Here is a 14,403-nt window from a genome sequence, read left to right on the forward strand (position 1 = left end):
AGATCACAGGATAAATGTGTCAGAGGCAAAACAAGATGGTGAGCTTTGGTTTTAGGATTGTTTCTGTTGTGGACCCAGTACTGCCCTGTGAAGCTTCAACTTTTTCACAGAGTTTGTGTCATATGGGTAAGTTAACGTCTGACGTCTACAGTGAAGTGTGCAAAGGGAAAGTCTGCAGATTTTCAACTAGATCTGTGTCATCGCAGTGTGTGCAGATGAACCACGTTTGCCTTACTCCTGTGGCGCCAGCGCCCCGAGCTCCCTACTCGTTTGCAGGTAGAGCTAAAGTCCGGACTTTTGCTGGTTGATGGGGACCTCAGGGCGCTGGAGAAAAATCCTCATAACTTATGTTAAAGTGACTGCTATCGTCATGCGTGCTAACATCCATGCTACTGTTTTGACACGTATGCTTGTACAGTAATCTGGTTGTCATGGTAATGGACTACATTCAGCTGTTAATCTGCGTGACAGAGAACATTAACTGAAAAACAGGAAGTAACACTGGCTGGAGTGAAAAGGAAAGAATCAAGCAATCACCAGTAGGATCTTCCTCTCCTCCTCGCTGTGGTCCAGCTTGGTGCCACTCTTGGTGCCCGACATGGCCCGGCTGGTCGGCGGACTGACTGAGCTGTCGTAGGAGGGCACCATGGAGGATCCAGAGCGGTCCAGTGACATGTTGGTCACACTGGCCGACCTGAGAGGACACAAACAAAGACGGTTCACACTGCTGGCTTCACTTACTGCAGCTGGAACACAATGTACTTTACAAAGCAAAGTGAGTGACCTCTTCCTGGCCGGTGATTTGCCAACGTCTTCTTGTAACGTCGTGAGTCTGGAAGTCAGGCTGCTGTTCTGCTGCTCCTGGTGAATCATACTGACGAACACACACACACAGAAACTTTGATTTATAATCGTTCTGTGGTTATCTTCACACTTCTCTATGTTAGCATGTCTAATTTATGATCAGTGAATTTGAGCATGCAGAAGACTATTTTTTACACACCTAGAAAGCCTTTACTGACAGACAGCTTGAGCTCAGACAGATGTGAAAAATGAATAAAACAAACAGCAAGACTCACTTCTTTCTCATCCCAATAGGAGTTTTTCTATGCCAGGAGAGAGAGAGGAAACAGATTGTCTTTGAGGCAGAGAAAATGAGCAGGAAAGCACACCGAATCACAACAACAGCAGCAAAAACAAGCACCAAAGAACATTTATTTTAGCCTGTTGTGTGCATGGTTAATGATTTTTTTTTTTTTTTTTTAAAGTCCATTAACATTGAGTTAAAAAGTAACTTAACAGAAAAGGATGAGAGCAGTCCTCGGGCCCAAACAGTCATGCTTTACTAAAGCCTCCTAAATTAGATGTGCCCTCGTTTCTTCTTTGAAGTTATTAATTAATTAATTAGAGACAGTTTTCCACACTGTGTTATTGGCCCTGTCAGATCACATGCTGCAGAGACAGTCTTATGTTTTCTTTACTTCTTATTTGTTGCACTTAATTCCTCTTAGTCAGGGCCGACTGATGCAGATACTGCATGTCTAACATGATGTGATATGATTATGTTTCATGAGTCTTGACCATGCACAGAGTACAGGACATACAAAGCACACACACACACACACACTAACACACATTTTTAACAGTAGAAAATCAAGATGGAAAAAGAGCAAGCACAGACTGAAGAGGGAGGAAAATATAAACTAGGGCAGTGTGTTTCCATCGCAAGCAAAATCAGAACATGTCAAAGGAACAAATCTGTACAACAGCAAACAATATGTAAAATACACAATCAGGATTTTGGTTGTTTGTACACACACACAGCATGATGCGTGACACTCACTCCATCAGCAGCCCTCTCTTTGAGCCTGTTTAGACCTGGTATTAAAATGCATCTCAAGTGATCGGCTCACAAGTCAACAGCGATAAATGTAAGTGTAAGTTGCGTCCCTGTGACATGGGGCTAATGCTTTATAAGTTGCCCATCTTATGATGAGTTGGATGAAGTGTTGTGTGTCTTTTTCTCCTATGGAAGGAGATGTCTTGATTTCTGCTGATAGCAATATCTCCAGTTGTACTGTCACATCTGTAAAAGTGACTAGTGAGCATGCTAGCGAGAAGCTGGACGTCATAACGGTGCGTTTGGCCCTTTGACCTTCTGACGTGGGCAGTAAAGAAACCTAGGATAGTGCTTTTGTTTTGCCCAGTAGCATCAGTACATATGCCCAATTACTAAACAGAATCTGTGTCAGATTTCTGCAGTTACTGTAAAATATTTTGTTGCGTTGACTCTTAGCAAAATGTTCTGAGTTGAGTTAAGTTCCCTCTAAGCAGTGAAGCAGTGTGTATGCCAAGGGCTTTTATTGTGAAAGGTAAAATTGGTGGGAGTGAAGCTGCCGTTGACGATGTGGAAGTTTAGTGTCTTGCTATCCCAGGAGCAGATATGGCGGACGATGGAGCAACCAAGTAACTGTGGAAAATGATAAGACCACTTGTAAATGCTAGAGGGCGGGGTCTAATTCCACTTTACCTCGTTTATTTTAGGGTACATACGTACGTTGGTCAAATCTGACTTTACAAGGCTGCTGCGTGTGTTTGTGTGTGTCTGTGTGTGTTCACCTCTGCCAGGTCAGGTCTTCCTCCAGGAAGATGTTCCTGCTGGCCTTACGCCCACCCACAGGAGTCCGAGGCTCGCTGGGCTCCAACACACACACGGAGCAGGGAGAGTCCGACAAGGCACTCAGGTCCTCTCCAATGGAGCCCGAGTCAGCGGAGTGAGCGTAGCTTAGCGCTATCTTACGGCAGTACGTACAGGCCCGCAGGTCTCCTGGGATCAGGGAGGGGAAATCCAAGAGACGATGAAAGACAGGAGGAGTGTTTTTAGTGTTTTTCACTGCACAATGTAACAAATCTGACCAGGTGATGATAAGTTCACAGCTACAGTAAAGTCTTCAATAGATGTCTGAGCCTTTAATAACCTCGACTGCAGAGGGTACAAGCTTTATTCAAGTAGGCCTACAGGACTTCCTGTGAGGCCATGCTCGGGATGGACACATAAGTACATATTCTGCCTCTATCGGTCATAAAAACAAACCTCCTACTTGAAAGCGACCAGCAGATCTGTGGCTTGGCCACCAACATCTCCCCACCTTTTGACAGCCACAGTTTTTACCCTACCCTTTAAAGACTAAAACTTGGCACAGAGATTGCAGTGACTGTGATTTCACGCTTGTTGGATTAAATAAAGGAACTGTGCATTATTCTTAGTCGACAAATTATGAAACAGGCAACAGGAATTAAGCTTGTTTAGTTTCCCCAGCCATTAAGTAATCGTGAGTATGTCACTTACCCGTGTAGCCCATGAACTTTCCAGGGATTTCCTGGTTGCAGCAGCGACTGCAGAAGATCTGGCCACACAGTCTGCAGTGATGGCGGCGGCGGAACGTTGTGAACTTCTCATTGCAGTCGTAACACTCTTTACACTGGCTATCTGGCATCCAGTACTGTTTCAGATCGCTGTCCTGAAAGGGGAAGAAGAAACCAGAGCAGAACGCTTTTATCCACAAAGAGGAACTGTGTGGGTTCAGCTCACTAAAGGCTGCCAACGTGCCGTGGCTAAAAATATTTCTGTTTAAAATGTTCTCAGCAGAGAAGGTGTTTGTAAAGGTGGAGCTGGGTGTGAATACCTGGCTCTTCCCCTCCATTATTTCCTTCAGCCTCTTCAGTGCAGTGCGAAGTTGCACAGCTGTGCGGGGGTCATGATTACTGAGAGGGGTGTCTGATTTCCTGCTGCCGTCTGAAGGCACGCATGTAGACAGAAACACACACACAGAACACACATAAACACAAGAACTGAAAACAGTTAACATGTTCTTTCAATCCAGCCTGCTGCTGCTGCATTGTCAAATATGCCTTTTTTAAATATACTGAATGTAAAGTGATAATAATTCAATTCCTTTATATCAGAATGCATTTAATGACAGCTACGTGACAAACATTTGACAATGCACTTCAACACCTTATAAATAACTTCCTTATATGTTGCAAATGTGTAAAATAACACATGATGCGATCAATAAAAAGAACTGAGAAACAAAAACATGTTGAATATAAATGTTAGCTTTAAGTCATTCACGATGACAAACATCATTCCAGTTATTATTAGTACCTGAGTGGAAAACATTAGAGCAAACAAACCAAAGCGCCTCGTAGAAAAATGCAAATATCAAAACACACGCAGACACTCGCATGCACTCAGACGCACAAATCAGTTTGTGTCAGGTTGCTCGTTCAGACCGAGTTGTTAAAGTCAAGCTAAAAGCATCTTTAGTGAAACCACACAGAAAACCCTCACCTGGCCAATCCACTGGAATCAGAAAAGACATGAGAGCGGATGTTACAGCCTGATCATTCACTCGTTCAACAAGTATCTTTAAAACCCCAAACATCATATTCAGTTTGTTTTTGAGTCCCACAAGTGTCTGCTTCTTTCTTCTGTAAATTATATAAGAAGTAAAATATGAACAGAATTTTTCTCTTCATGTGAATAAATACCAACATTTAAGTTTATCTGACGTCTAACGCTTTTCATTAGGGCTGCACAATTTATTGAAATATTATATCACAATATGGCCAATTGCAACATCCAAATCACAGGACCTGCAAATGTTTTGATAGAGGTAAAATGTGTCACCACATAACATTATAGATGTAGCACCAGCCCACAAATCACATTCCAGACATGAACATGATGTGCAAAAATTACCACCAGCATCTGTCAAAAATAATCAAAAAATGATTTTTTTGCATATTATGCAGCGCTACTTTTCATACAATTGCATGCAACGATAAAGCGATTAATCAATGAACCTATAAGTTGTCAACTGTTAGATTAATCGCCAACTAACTGGATAATCAATTAATTTGTTTGAGTAGTTTTGAAAGAAACAAAATAGTCAAAGTTCTTTGAATTTAGCTTTTTAATTGTGAATATGTTCTGATTTATTTCCTCCTCTCTGACAGTAAACTGAATACCTTTGGGTTGAGGACCAAAAAAAAAAGACGTTTGAAGACGTTCTCTCGGGCTTTGGGAAACACTGGTCGAAATTTTTCAACATTTTCTGACATTTTATAAACCAAACATTTATCCATTATTGGAGAAAATAATCAACAGTTTTCTTGACAATGAAAAAAATGTTAGATGTAGCCCTATTTTAGATTTTAAAACACTTGTTTCTCTACTGTTTCTCTTCTTACGTTGACTATGTTGTATTACTGATTGTATAGTCTCGCTCACCAGACCTTTCTCAAAAAAAGAAAGGTCTGGCTGGGCCGACTCTCACTTTAAGATTGGAGAAAAAAAAGGCCCCGGCTGCTTGTATTTCTTTCAACCAATCACAATCGTTCTGGACGGTGCCACAGCAACGGTGCGCTTGCAAAAATATTGCAGGGGGGAAACAGGTTTCGGTGTAACACGCCCACAAAAATATCGCCTACAGGACGCGAACCATGGCAGAAAAATGGCTACATCCCTGCAAGATCAAACACCGCAAAAGTTAGTAAAGGACGTGTTGAAAACGGTTGAAAACTGCTACGCAACCGGAGGTGGTAGGGCGGGACTTCAGCGGGTGGCTTGTTCTGCCCAATGAGAGGCTGATCTCTGCAGTGAACTTCCGCCCACTCAGACTACTGATTGTATTACTCCAAGATCAGTGCTCCTATACTTCCTAATTTAATTCTAAAAGCCAAAGCCAGGGACAGTGGTCCTGTATGCATCTACTTTGTATTGTACATATGAAGCAGTGTTTTATGCATTTGTCCTTGTCAAATAAACAAGTAAATAAATACAGGAATACTTCAACAGAGTATTTTGATGCGCATTATGATTTTTAGAGTCTCATCCCTGCTGAAAATGCCATAGTTATGCCAATCTATATATGAAAATAAATCTTGGCAGTGACAAATAAAAACACAGGAGGACATGGATTCATATTTTTTAATGTTGATTTAAATGTTTGAGTCATTTGCAAACTTCCTGAGATTTCAGAACTTTCTGAACATGTGCAAATAGTATAGCAGAAAAAAATACTTTTAGGTCTAACATATAAAATGTATGTGTTTCTGCAGTTTTTGTAACTGATCCTGTCCTTTACTTTACTTTGCTTTGTCAGCACCTGACCGTACCAGAGAGGTTATAAGACGTTGTCTCTCTGAAGACAGGCTTTATGTTGTTTAGACTAGATGATTTAAAAGAGGCGCACACCTCCATTTGTGACCCTGTTCCGACTGTATAATTAAAGTTGGAGAGATTGTTTCTTTAAGCAAACTTCTAATGAAACTAATGAAAGTGTCTTTTTACCAAATACCTGACCTGGATGTTAAAAATATATATTCAACAAAAAGATACTGAATACTGAACTTCAGAATAAAGTGCATGAATAAAACACATCTGTCCCAAAGTGCAGCTTTAAATCTAAAATTTAAAAAAGTTAAATATGAAACAAACTAATTATTTTTCAGAGAGCAAGTTAGGGAGCTGTAGTTTAATAACAGACATGGTCCACGGTGTTATCAGTGAACTCTGATTAGTGCACTCGCCACAGCACAGAGGCTTTCAATCAACTCACAGAGGAGTTTCACATTCCAGATAATGTAATCAACAAATGTGACGCAAAAGAGAGTAAACAACCTGATTTCATAATGATGTCAGAGACATTATTAATATCAGATGGAATTGAATAATTGTCCTCAGATTGATCATCCGATATGATCTGCCAGCAGAAGGAAAATAGCAAATACTAACTGACTTTTAAACTAAAACTAAGATGTCAATAATTCAATCCAGATATAAAGAGATACATATAAGTTTACTTTAAGAGCTTTAAACATTTAGAAGGATTAATTAATCACTGATTCTGAAGAATTCTGGAGAACACCTCACCCCAACAGCTGGAAAAGCTGTTGAAGCATGAAAAACAGCACCAGAGATGCTGTATAATGAGAGTTTCTTCAACCTGTTTCTTACTGAAGACAACTTTTCTGTCTGATCAAACACACTCAAGCTTCAAATAGCAACATCTGTGTGTGTGTGTGTGTGTGTGTGTGTGTCTTACCAGAGGCAGTGGAGGTGCGTCTGAGGTGGTCTGGGTGCTGTTTCCGGTGTGTCCTGGAACCGTACTGAGAGTGGGTCGGACTGGAGGACCAGCTCCTCCTCTCTGACTGAGGAGAAGGGGACGGCACATCTGGCTTCTCTGGAACCGTCGAGGGAGGACGTCCCTCCTCTAAACACACACATACCATACACACAAACACACACACACATTAGTGAGATAAAGTAAAGAAGAAAATGTGGTTAAGATATAAAAAAGCCTCAACAAATTAAAGCTAATGTGATATGTCGTTCCCTCTGCTTCCCTGCTCGACTCAGATTTGACCTCGCTTCAGTTAAGTTGCTCACTGCTTGGTCAGTTTCCTTTAGAGAGTACTCTGTAAACGTCATTGTCGAGCTCACAGCAGCACCCAGTTGCATTCTGGGTCCTGCATGCTTCAAACTCATGGTGTGACTGGCACTGGGGCAAAATTGGCATGGGATGTGGTGAGACATAAGGCGACTCTCCAAATTTAAAATAAAACCAGCTCTGCGCTCCATCCAACATGTTTGCGCTTGTGTTCCCAGCTCGCTTCGCTCACACACCTTGCACCAGGACAGGTATTTCTTTCACCTTCTAAGTCTGCATGAGTGTCATGTCTTGGTCCTGGAGACGCCGAGTGTAGCAGAAACTGCCATAAAAGCAGTTTGGAGTATTTTGCCAGGGCTTTATATTTCTGTCTGTCTGTGCATAGATTTTGTCAGGCTGATAGTGTCACAACTGTGCAAGATGCAGTCGCAAAACTCTGGAGATGTGAAGATGAGATCAAATAAAGGCTGAGTTCAAAGATGGTGGTTGTCCGAGTAGGAGATTAGTAAGGGGCTGGTGAGGAGCAGTAAACACATGCTGATACAACGGTTTTTGTTGTGTCTTTGTGATGGCTTTATTGAGCAGTGCACTTCTGTTGAATTCTCAGAACACGTGTGAGCCTGTTCTTATCGTATATCTCTTCAACACTGTGCTTTTTTCTTAGAACGTTGAGGTCTTTGGAGAATAAAGAATACAAATGTTTGCTTGTAATGGCTTCTCAAATCTTTCTGCTTCATGATATAATTATTATTTTTATCATTACTGCTAATTAACTGGGCATTTTGACAAAAAAGCATTTAGTATGTGATGGAAGTTCATTTACTCATCTTTTTTAAAAACATTTTTGATGCTAAAAACAATAAGAAAGATCAACTGAGGATAAAAACAGTTCAGTGTTAGCTGCAGTCCAAATCATTCAATCAAAGAGTTTAAATTAAGTTATACCGCACAGTAAAATGTGACATGATATCCTTTATGGACACATTTTCTATCTGCTCTAATGTAACTAGAATAAAGTGCAGCACTGCTCCTTTAATCTCATCTGTAAGATGTCAGTGTGAGGCCCGAGCTGCCACAGAGAGGGAGGAGTGTCGGTCAGAGAGCTTCAGAGGTGGGACCATGATCACACCAGTCATGTGCTCACTGCTTCCTGGACGACTATTTCAATCACATGACCTCACAAGACTCTCCTTAATTACCCCGACTTCTGTAAAGTGCAGTGAAACCCAGCTCAGTAATGTTTCATGTGTTTTACACCACATCGGAACTTTGGAACAGTTTATAAATCACTGAGCCGTCTCATAACAAGATGGAACAAATACAACACTGACCTTTGATTTAATAACATGACTCAGTTTGAAAAACACTGTCTGTGGTCATTTTTCACCAACTTTTAAGGAACAGAAATTAAAGTCAAAAACATATTTTTTGTTTTATGATATATTGCCTCCTGTCTGGTCCTATTTTCCCCCTAAATGAAGTCATGACAACAAACCTCGATCTTCACTGCTGGTTTGTGTAAAACTTTGACTTTGAATTTAAGAAACGCTGCATTGGTATTATATGAAGTTCACTCATGATTCCTGGGTGCCACCTGTCTTAACTTGTTTGTGTAATAAAATACAGTTACAGTATGTTTGAGCAAAATGCCCTTCCCTATGCAAAGAGTAAGTCAATAGTGAGCTTCTGAAGACTTTATGTGAATAAAGGAGAGGTTTGACAGTGACAGAGTTACTGGTGGCTGTAATCATTCCTCCTGTCCACACTGACTGAGAAGAGATCCTTTCATAAACTTGTTTTAATGCGAGTGTGGAACAAAATCTGCAGTCTTTGTTCTGCACAAAAGCTAAAGCTCATGTAGAGACAACTCTGGTTTAACTCTCAGTCATTACTTTGTCCAGTCTTACGACACAGACGTGATACACGTTTTAGTTTCAATGTTACTCACAGTTCCTGAGAATACCAGGATATTTTCCGATAAACACCCATAAAGACACTTAGAAATAATGGAAAAAAGATGCAACACGAAGACCTGCCTGAGAATCACATGTTTGTAGGTTTTCTGATCATCAGAGTTATCCAGTGATATTTCTCTGTACATCCATGGGTACATTACGGAAAGGAATGTACCCATGGAGTGTAGTGAGTGTAGCTCCAAAACTCAGAGCATCAGAGGTTATGCCGCAACTAGAAGTAAGCCAAAGAATAATAACAGACAAAATCCATTGATGTTACTTTTTTCATGTTGTACATGAGGCTCAGAACGTCCCATTAACATGGTTCTTATATTTCTGGAACACTGTCAGTCTCCTCTGTTCATTCATTTACAGATACATGGGGAGACCAAGTGTTGGGGTTGCAGTTATCGCAATGTTGACGCAGTATCAGAATTTGAAGACCCCTGAACTGTATCATCTATACGTCACAAAAGTGGGGCAAGTAGGAGCTGCAGTGCAACAAAACATTGATAATAATACAGCCATAAGTGGCTGTTCTGGGGTTCAAAGGTCCGGCATGGACCTTTTAAAGCCTGTAAGCTGGGTAGGATCAAGACCTTTAAAAGTTTAGGACGCCTGCATTAAAGATTACCAACAGGTTTTATGATGATTGGACAGATGCTCATTCATTATCGTCCAAATCTCTACCAGGCCACGCAACTGCAGAAACATTTTGGAAACATGCTTTAATGGCTTGGTTAAAAAAGTCCACAGAGTTTGATTATGTTTGTATGTAAAAACATCAGAGAAGTCGAAAATGTGTTTTTCAAAAAATTCAAAATGGAAAATCTAGTAAAGCAGACCTGAATGGTCCTTGAGGCTTTTTGTAGTGAACATTGAGCAGGACGTGTGTAAAATTTCAAGTCAGTTCAACATACGCCTTTCAAAGAAGAAAAAAATTCGGCCTTAATTAAAATGCCCCCATCTGGCTGATTGGCATTATATATATCTTGAGCACCATTTGGTCACGGCTTCTTATCATTGGTAAAAAAATCCATTGGTAAAAAAATCCAGCTCCTCCCCCAGGAGGAGCTGGAAAGAATTACTGAGGAGAGGGATGTCTGGGGTGCCTTGCTCAGCCTGCTGCCCCCGAGACCTGGCCCCGGATAAGTGGATGAAAATGGATGGATGGATGGATGGATGGATGGATGGACATCCATAACTACATCTACATGTTTTCATGTGTGTGTTTGTGTGGACGGGCAGTCCTGACCTTTGTTGTTGAAACGAAACAGGTTGACAAAGGAGCTGTATGCGGAGCGGAGGGGGGGCTCATCCTGCTCCGGGGTCAGTGGTTTGAAGTGCGTCAGGTGTGAGGGGCTGGCGGGCGAGGTGACAGGCGGCTCGACACTCCAGTCCGTTGAGGATGAAGACGAGGACTTGTCATCAGCAGCCATATCACTGCTGCTCCTGCTACAGATGCAAAATATGTTTATTGCTTAACCTCATGTAACTGATCAAATTTTCTTAGGTGGTGTAAGGACTCTTTAGCTCTGCAATCACATCAGTTATGGTGATAAAAAATATCAGCAGCTGCTGTGTTTTCATTTGCTCGTTTTCACACCATCATCATCATCATCATCATCAGCATGAAGTTTCTCTTATCTAACCTGCTTTATACACAGAAACTACTCATTGCTGTTTGTTTATAACATAGTGTATGTCACTGACTCTGATCCGGACACACTCCTGACATGATACATTACATTAACACACATCCTACCATCATTACTATCACTCCTCTGACACATATTTTTGTACCTGTATTAAACTGTGAACTTTTACACCCCCTGGACAACAATTTGCACATTCCTGCACCACTGTACACTTTACTTTCTTTTTATTTTGTATCATGTCTTTACAGTGTTGCACCACGTTTAATGTTATGCATCAAATCACCAAGTCAAATCCCTGTGGATGCAAAGTTACTCTGCAATAAAACATGTCTGATTTCCTAATGTTGATAACTGACTTTCAGTGATTTGTTCTGACATTCAGTGACAGTTAATCAGAGCATCAAAATCATGTTCAGTCAAATCAGCACCACAATAAACCACTTTCTCACCAAAGCACTCAGCCCTCTTGTATCTCTGTGGATCTGACAGGATGTTAATACACCAGACTCAACTCAACCTTATACTTATGAAATGCAACAGCAGGCAGCTTTAATCACGAAACAGCACCAGTGATATAAGCATAACAACAGGTATTTCAGCTTTATAAGCTCACCCAGGGACACTGCTGTGATAGTCATCACAGCAGTGTCCAATGAGCTGTAAAAACCCTGTGATACAATACCACCAGCTCATAAACAGGAAGTCAAAATGTGCAACCTGCTGTGAAGCCTTTCAGGTTTTCCATAATAACATTTCTAAAACATCAGGTGTTAGCTGGACAAGACATCTGTCTGATTAAAAAGGGAGCTGTTGTTTTGACACTTGTTCTAATGATTCTGAAGTTTTCTGTTTTCCCTCAACAGGAAACAGATTTTAGTTTGTATTGAAATGTTTTTGAATCATTCTGCTGCTACAGTCAAAATTTAAACCATGTAATATCAGCTCACTGGATTAAAATAGTGGAATATAGCACATTTATTAAAATACTGTACTTAAGTGCAGATACGTTAAGTGTACTTGCACTTTACCTGAGTTATTTCTTTCCCTGCTCCTCTCTATTGCTACTCCACTGAGATTCAAAGGAGATATCGTACTTTTTACTCCACTACATTTATTAAATGGCTTTCACTACTTTACAAATCAAATCTTTTTCGTACAAAACACATAAAGAGCTGATAAAACATGACGTTTTGTCACAAATTAAACTACTACTGTTCCTGACAATACACATAAGCAGAGCTGATATGATGAGTTAAATAACTGATTGCTGATTAACAGAAGTTTTTTATGCAAACAGATTTCCTGGCTCCAGCTTTATATTGTAATTATTTTAACAAATGAAATTAATTTTTAAAAGTTTTGAGGTTTGGACTAGGGGTGTTGCGATATACTGGTATTGACGATAAATTTAGAAATATTAGTGATATTTGAAAATGTTCACTATTCATTAAAGCAATTGCTCTTTTTTGTATAGTTTGACCGCTGGCATTTTTTATTTCAAATTTCCCATAGATATCACCATATCATTATCGTGACGTGAACTCTTTTGCCCACGATAAACGTGTAGTGAAAACACTATTGTGGAATTATTTGAATATTTTACAATTATTTTTAAGAACATTTAAGGTTTAGACCTGGGGTGTCGCCATAAACCGGTATTGACGATACCTGTGATACTGAAACAAAATCACTATCCATGAGGCTTAAGTGGAAGTGCTCCGCTATGATTTTGACAAAAAATGAAAAATGAACTGCTAATTGAGAACTACAGCAGGCTAGTAAAAGGGACTTATAATTCAGTGCCAGAGTTTAACTTTTAAGAGCATTTTTTACCACTGTACCACTGCTGGGCTGCCCAACAGATGAACTCAGGATATGAACGGATGATTGATTAGTTACAGACGGCTGACAGCGCTGCCCCACAGCTATCACCAAAACCTTCATGTCTTGCCTTGTTCATTTAATAACAGTGTAAAAACGGGGAAACCCCCTCAAATCAACTGTAGACTTACCCTTTGAAGAAAGCTACAGAGTTTGTGTTCGTTATGCATGCCATGTTAGATCATGAGAAGGGGAAGAAAGCAGAAGTAGCAGGCAGCATCACATTCCCCACCTCATCATGTGATCATAACAGGCCGGAGCATGACTACTGTAACCCCCTGGTCATTTGACAGGACCAAGCCCTCCAGCCTTATCACACAGCTTTATCACACACGGCTAATGTACACAAGATAGCGGTCACTGTCACTTGGACGCGCTGCTTGTCTGCTGACAGATTACGACCCTGCAGAGTTTTAATATTTTAACAGGTTGACTTAAACTTAGCCTGAAACTGGCTTGTTAGCTAGCACTCAAATGTAGACTCTGCCAGCTAATTCCACTTCCACTGATTTATCTAACTTGTCAGCGTGTTTGTTAGATGCAGCAGTTACAGCCACATTAATGCAGATTATAATGAATGTGTATTTTATTAGCAGCAGCTCCCTGAAACACAAAGTGTTTAGCCGAGCTAGCTAGCGTTAGCCTCCTAAGCTAGCTAGCCGGTTAGCTGCAACACCCTCATTGTTGGAAGAAATGACGCATGAACTATGACTGAACCGCCGTGACAGCGAGAAATGAGAATTACCCGTTCACTGTGTGAATCTGACATCAATGTTTGAAGCAGTCCGACCTCGAAGACATCTGTAAAAAGATCTGGCAGAAGGAGCCGAGCACCGTACACGAGCAGCCCTGACGAATCGAGACCTGCGCTCAATGCAACTGTTGTGATCGGGAGAAAAGGCAGAAGAGGTCGAACACAGAGAACTCGATTGAGACATTCTGTTCTCATGACAGGATGAAATCTGGACACAGTGGTGCTGCAGGGATGTTGACATAATAAATATAATCTTCTTATGGGTAAATACCATGTTCATTGTAGCAAGTGGAGGAACAGTAAGCCCTGAACTCTAGCAGGACTGCAAGAAAGATGTGTCGACTTTTTTATGTTTCTTTTACAATTCTTATTCTTTATTCATGGATACCCCCCCAAAAACAAGAATAAAAAAATCAGAATAAGAATAAAAAATGGAATAATGATAGAAATTAAAAAATAAAAATAAGGACAAGAATTAGAATAAAAAAATAAAAATGAGAAAAAATAGAATAAATAAGATAACAGTAAGAATAAGAATAATAAGAATAAAAATGATAAGAATAAGGGCAAGAATTAGAATAAAAGATGTAATTAAAATAAGAATGAGAAAAATAGAATAGAATGAAAATAAGGATAACAGTAAGAATAATAAGAATAAGAATAAAATTAAGGACAAGACTAAGAATAAAAAATAAAGA

The 14,403-nt window shown here is 40.3% G+C and overlaps 1 protein-coding gene across 3 annotated transcripts in view; it reads right to left on the bottom strand.

Annotated features, from left to right (window-relative positions):
- Positions 1-13,838, bottom strand: part of pikfyve (phosphoinositide kinase, FYVE finger containing) — a 34,948-nt gene extending 21,110 nt beyond the window's left edge. Inside the window, exons 1-9 of one of the 3 annotated variants that reach the window (XM_049594154.1) lie at positions 13,697-13,838; positions 10,668-10,867; positions 7,113-7,280; positions 3,687-3,796; positions 3,350-3,521; positions 2,620-2,827; positions 1,080-1,106; positions 785-874; positions 538-694 (exon numbers count right to left, since the gene is read on the bottom strand). In XM_049594154.1, the coding sequence (XP_049450111.1) occupies positions 538-694; positions 785-874; positions 1,080-1,106; positions 2,620-2,827; positions 3,350-3,521; positions 3,687-3,796; positions 7,113-7,280; positions 10,668-10,851 (1,116 nt within the window). In that variant the 5' untranslated portion in view covers positions 10,852-10,867; positions 13,697-13,838. Of the gene's footprint in view, positions 1-537; positions 695-784; positions 875-1,079; positions 1,107-2,619; positions 2,828-3,349; positions 3,522-3,686; positions 3,797-7,112; positions 7,281-10,667; positions 10,868-13,082; positions 13,164-13,696 lie in introns of those variants that run through there. The other 2 variants (XM_049594152.1, XM_049594153.1) reach the window with 2 other exon arrangements.
- Positions 13,839-14,403: the final 565 nt, after the last annotated feature.

The sequence above is a fragment of the Epinephelus fuscoguttatus genome, linkage group LG13 (genome assembly GCF_011397635.1).
Source record: "Epinephelus fuscoguttatus linkage group LG13, E.fuscoguttatus.final_Chr_v1".
NCBI classification, from domain to species: Eukaryota; Metazoa; Chordata; class Actinopteri; order Perciformes; family Serranidae; genus Epinephelus; species Epinephelus fuscoguttatus.